We start from the raw sequence: 6,327 nt of genomic DNA on the forward strand, positions 1-6,327 counted from the left end.
CTAATGATGTATGGTGATTAACATAACATAATTAAAAAAGATAAATTGTTATGAAAAAAGCAAGATGCAAAATATATGGTCCCATTTATGTAGCTATAGATGAATAAATATATAGATATATACACGTGTATATGAAACATTGATTTTCTTTAAAAAGAATAGCAAATGGCTGGGTGTGGGTTATAGAAGGGAATGCTGAAGGAGCATGGCCCCTTTTTATCCTACAAGCTTCTATAGAGTCTGCATTCATTTTGAGAAAAAGAGGTTTTGCTTATGAATAGACTAATAAAGGCAAGAGATAACCCTCTCTTGCCTGTATTATAAATCTAATATGTAGATTTACTTTCAACTTTTTATTTGACATGTAAATACTTAACTGATGGCTATTTTACTTGTATCAATAAATAATTATATTTGTATTATTTATCACTTTATAAAAATAGCAGCCATTTACTGAGGTTTAGGTAAGTATTTTGCCCAGGTTACTTAGTATGAGCCAGAGCTGGACTCTAAAAGCCTGTGCTTATAATTAAACGTTAATACTAGTCACTAATACTTAAAGCTAACATACAGAACTGTCTCTGGTACATGTCATCTGATGATAAACAGCCTCACAAATTTTCACCAAGGAACTGCAGTTTAAGAGGTACCTTAAAAAACTGGAGACTGTGCAAGCACACAGTCAAGATAGCGAAAGAAAACAACATAGAGGTACAGATACAAAAAGAGGATATTGCTTCAGCAGAACGTGGCAGCCATCTTCAAAAACCTAAAATGTTCTATGGTAATAGATCTAGATTTACCCTATATGATTTTGGAGAGCTGAACAGGGTCAGAGGGAGAAAATTACAGGGAAAACGATCTTTATGAAGAAAACTTTCTGTTAATATAGGCATTTCTTAAAATGAAATAGACTTCCTCATAAGGTAGTAAGCTTCCTATCGCTGGAAGATTCAGAGGCTAAATAGCTACTTACCTCAAATGCTGTAAAAAAGATTAATGTAGAACTTTGAACTACATAAGTTCTAGGATTCCCTTTAAGAGTCTAGCTTTTAGATTTTCTTAGAGTTATTTTTCAACTACATTTATCATTTACATTTGCAGCAAAGCAATAAACACGAAGTTAACTTTTCTGATACTACAACTTACACTACTATACATAATCTTACCCATATTCCCCATAGCATACATACTCATCTTCGGTTCACCTGATGAGAGCAGTTTAAAGCAGACTTTGGACATGCTGGTTTTGGTCACAGTGAAGTATTTAATGTCCTTTAGTGAAAGGTGTTGCTTCCTTACCTATAGAACCGCCTCCCTGGTAAACCAAGGGGATCGATGAATGCTCTCTCCAGGAGCATCAGTTGGTCATTCATGATTCTCACTGCAATGGGACTTTGAAAATAAGAGTTATAGTTACCATGGAACTCTATTTTATTTTTTTTAATTTTATTATGTTAATCACCATACATTACATCATTAGTTTTTGTGTATTTTTAAATAATACAGGATAAAGCATGGAAAAATAAACTTCTAAAATCAACAGATTTTTAAGAAAATGCAGATTAACTGCATTTATATGCTTTATAACATATAGTAATGCTTTATATGTAAACTACATATAACAATGGAAGCATCTTTCTAATATTCATAATGAGAGAGACCTATTGGAAATGGTTCTTTTGTCAAGACCATAGAAAGAACAGAAAAACATTTTTAATTCTTTCTAGGAGGAGAGCCTGGCCTCCTGCAGAGGCAGATTGGGTGTACTATCAAGTTAATGCCACTGAGTAAAGGCTGAACAACAACAAATGAAGGGAAGTCGCAACAGTCTGCAAGAAGAGTTGGGGAGGGGGTAGTTGCACATCATGGGCAGGGAATCCCCTTTCATATTTGGAATCTGCCAACTCTTTTTGGGGTGCTACATAGGTTCTCTGGGCTTTCCTACAACCCGAGGGAGAGAGAGAAGCCCCTCAAAATGAAGGATACATCTTGTTGCCAATATGGGTGGTGAAAAAGCTTATTCTAATTGGATCTGAATAAATAAATGTGACCTGGACTACAGTGTGGAACAATTTATGCTTGTTAGATAATGCTTTAAATACAACTTTTTCATTATATTTCAATCTAAAAGTGGCAAGCGGTTAAATGAAATGCAAAAAAAAACTTCTGCACTTGGTCAGGGAAGTATTGGGACTGTAGTGAAGTTCATACTACAAATGCACTTAAACCATGGAATTGTGAATTACCAGCTATCCTCCTTGGCCCTTGTCTTGGAATGAGTTTTTAGTCTACCATAGAATAATGCTTCTCAAACTTCAATGTGAATACAAACCATTCTGGAGAGTCTTGTTAAAAAGCACGGAATTCTAATTTAGTAGGTCTTGGATGGCGTTTGATACTCTTTCTAACAAGCTCCTAGGTAATGCTGATGCTGCTGGTTTACAGACCGTAGAGCACTGATGTAGAGTTGAATGCTTACAAAGTGTACACAATTCATTCTAGTAATTAGATCACTTTTCAAAATGATGGGGAGCTTTACATTTGAAACTTACTTATTAAGATCAACTTGTGTAAGTCTTCTATGAAAATCTGAAGCAGCATCTGAGAAGTTCTTCACAGCAGAAAATAAAGAATCTTTTAAAAATGCAAAAGTGGAAAGTCAGTAAGAGGAGCTTATTTCACATGTATACTTCCTGCCCACCCCATTCCAGGCTGATATGAGTGAATAGATACTGAAACAATGTTGAGCCTTCCTGCAGATCCATGGAAATTATCAGAAAATTTGTAACAAAGAAACAGTATATAAAATAGAAAATGACTAAATTAGTTCTTCAGGAAATAACTTCCAAGAGTCTAGGACATAAATAATTCTTTTAACTCCTAATTTACCAGAAATGCATCATTCATGTATGTACTCCTTCAATACATATTTATTGGTACAACATCTATATGCTAGATACAGCTCTAGATGAGTTATGTTCCTGCAATTATTATAGACAAACAATATTAATCCCTCTTTGTAAAGACTGCATTTAAGGTCTTGTTTAAAGGCCACCTGTGACAAGCTGACATATGTGGACACAAATATGTCAAGCTTTTCTAGTTTACAAAGATTCTAAGGGAAGTGAGAAGGTTCTCAGTATAACCACCTATTAATCATTTTGCATCTTTTCTAAACCGAACATTAACAGAAATTGATTTCCTTCCTTCCTTAATCCTGTGAAGCAGGGGATACATTTTACAGATAGAGCACTTACTGTTCCAGACACAGGATAAGGCCTTTTTTTTTTTTTTTGTCCTAAATATGCTTTAAGCTCTAATTAGTATTGCTGTTTTAAAAACCATGTACCAAATAATCTAATAATAGGTATTATCGAAGCTAAAGAAAAGTATTGAAGGAATTTTAGGTTTCCAATGAACCACAATAGTCTAGATGGGTAAGAAATGAAATGTATCCCTGATATTTAGTAACAGGTGAATGATAACTTCGGCATAAGCAATTTCAGTAGAGTAGGAAGACAGTTCAGTGGATTGGTAGAAGGAAGTAAAGAACTGGAGACTGGGAGTGCAGATTATGATCCATCCCATCCATCATTCCTTCATTAAAACATTTTCTGAGGGTCTGTTGTTGCCTGGCAGTAAATGACGGATTTTGATTGGGAAGGGAGTAGGGCACATTAGGTAGAAGAAACGTTTATAATGAATGTTTAATGCAGATGGAGTGTTCCCAGTGAGATGGCGAGTTGGACAATATGGGGGGTATTAACATACATTAGGCTAATTAACCGGTGTCAACAGAGTCCTTCCACTTTAACTCTGTGCTCTCTCTGTAGGATCCTGACTTCAGTTGATAAAAAGTAATTCAAAAGAAAAGCAGGGCATCTAGGAAAAGAAATGGATGCTGGATAGCCAAAGAACTATGAATGTCCATCTTGCTGTGGGCTCTGCTTATTCATTTCATTTGCCTCATCATTCTCCAATCGCTCATGTAAACACAATTTCCTAAATTTTCTTCGCATCATTTTATCTAGATCTTAGTACCTGCTGCTATGACTAATGACTAATTTGAAGATGACTAATTTGGATGTAGTAATACTCAAAAGCCACTACTGACTACTCTGTACTTTCTCTGTTCCACTGTACTCTCTGTGTACTCCTACAACAACTTGTCCCTGGCATTTTGGTCTTCTCCCTCACATGAGATTCTGTGCTCTTTGAGGGCAATGATTATTTTTCACACATCCTTATGTCTCCCAGGAAATAACACAGAACTTGTAGATGGTAGACACTGAATACAAATTTGGCAATTTTGGTATATACTAAGAATATGTACTCCCAGGGCGCCTGGGTGGCTCAGTTGGTTAAGCGACTGCCTTCGGCTCAGGTCATGATCCTGGAGTCCCGGGATCGAGTCCCGCATCGGGCTCCCTGCTCGGCGGGGAGTCTGCTTCTCCCTCTGACCCTCCCTCCTCTCATGTGCTCTATCTCATTCTCTCTCTCAAATAAATAAATAAATAAATAAATATGTACTCCCAGATTAAAAGAAAATGGTTACAATAAAACCCTACTAGTAGGTAACATTCATGAGCATTAAGTGTCCGGCACCATTGTTTCTATATATTAACCAACTGAATCAGGCACAGCAGTCTTGGAAACATGTTGTATTCTTTACCGTTTCACTCCTAAGAAAACGGACACACAGAGAGGGGCCACGGCCCTCTCCCAACATCACACAGTGATTTAAATATTAGAGCCAGGATTTGAACTGGGAAACTGCTTCTAGACCCAGTACTCAGTGCCACTGAGTACTGTATTTCATCCCTGCTTTGTAGGGAGTATGTAGTATAGAACAGTAACTGCAAAATGGCTATGAAAGAATGCTTAAAACCATGTAAAAAAAAATCCTCCATGTAGACAAATATATGCAATAATAGTAATTACCTATGTAGTGGAATAGGTTTTCTCTGTTTTCCCATCTTTGTGTAGTAGTATTTATTTTACTAGTATTTTTCTTTTAACAGTAAAAATATTTTTAAAGGCAGCAACACAGGGAAAATATTTACAAACCCAATGTTTATAGCACAAACTTAGCAAAATGGATTCATCCTACAAATATCAGATGAAATTACGTTCTTTAAAAGTGTTTAGTTTTTTTTCCAGAAGTCGGAATTAAGTGATGCAGGTATACTGGGATCAAAGAGTGCACTGGTGACAAAAGGAGACAGTGTCTTGAAGCTCCAACTCAAAGATTATAAAATACCCAGCCATTCTTACCAAATGACACTCCGTGGTCTCTCAATTGTTGGTCATGTTTCTTAGATAAATTGTAGATACTTGTTGCATAGTTTTTCAAAGCTTTTGCATAGTCTTCAATATTGAACGGAATGATTTCAGAGTCTGCAAGCTCATAAACCAGTGCTCCTCGTAACTGAGCCACAGAAAGCTGTTTTTTAAATGTTGGATCATAAAAATTCTCTACTAATTCAAACGTCTCATAAATCGTATGGTATACTGGGTAGCTGCTGTATTTATCTGTTTTCTGGGGGAGAAAAAAAGGCAGGTACTAAATACAAACATTAAATATTCACATTACAGGATTCATGTAATCATAAAAATGATTGCAGAAGAAAATACAACCATATGGCACCCTGAGTTTTATCACAGTGAAGCAGAAAAAAGTTAAAATCTAACTATAACACTATCACCATACGTTCACTAGTTTAAAATTTTACTGTTGTTTTATAATTCACGTAATCTTCACTCAGAATACTTCTGGAAAGTTGTCTTTATTGTATTTCTGATAACTGAAATTAAGGAATACATACTCAAACTGCGTATTAGCACAGTTTAAAATTATTTATCAATTGATTGGAAATGAAAGGTTCTAGGTGGCCAAGAACCATATAGTTGAGGAATTCGATATTTAAGCACCTTGTCTGCCTTTCCAAAGTGTATAACCAAATACCATTTACCCTTTTTTATATAATTAATGGGCTACCATGATAAATTACTACATAGTGGTATTTTATGTAAATACTTTTTGACTTCCTAGGGCCGCCTTTCCTAAGTTTAGTTTTTGTTTATCTGCTCCTTTGGTTAATATTTTTATTGCTTTTAGTATCACTAAAAGGAATCCGTGTGTCAGTCTCAAATACTCTGCTTTTAATCCACAATGTCTTAGAAACTAGGTAGCTTTGTTCAGATTGATGACAGAATATAAAAGTGAATAGGCCTTGAAAGAGTTTAATGAGTATTAGTATACAGATTTATGCATTTATTTTGGGTTATTTTAGAGCTGTTTTTGCTTCCATCTCTGTTCTCAGT

The 6,327-nt window shown here is 35.5% G+C and overlaps 1 protein-coding gene across 1 annotated transcript; it reads right to left on the reverse strand.

Annotated features, from left to right (window-relative positions):
• Positions 1-1,122: 1,122 nt before the first annotated feature.
• LOC145715816 (N-acetylated-alpha-linked acidic dipeptidase 2-like) lies at positions 1,123-5,542 on the reverse strand (the record flags this gene model as incomplete). Its single annotated transcript, XM_081809623.1, has 3 exons — positions 1,123-1,395; positions 2,556-2,637; positions 5,278-5,542. Coding segments are annotated over 3 exons (444 nt in total), but the record flags the coding sequence as incomplete, so codon positions are not given.
• Between the last annotated feature and the right edge of the window lie 785 nt (positions 5,543-6,327).

This window comes from Leptonychotes weddellii, unplaced genomic scaffold (assembly GCF_054177405.1).
Source record: "Leptonychotes weddellii isolate Sample4059 unplaced genomic scaffold, ASM5417740v2 HiC_scaffold_11529, whole genome shotgun sequence".
NCBI classification, from domain to species: domain Eukaryota; kingdom Metazoa; phylum Chordata; class Mammalia; order Carnivora; family Phocidae; genus Leptonychotes; species Leptonychotes weddellii.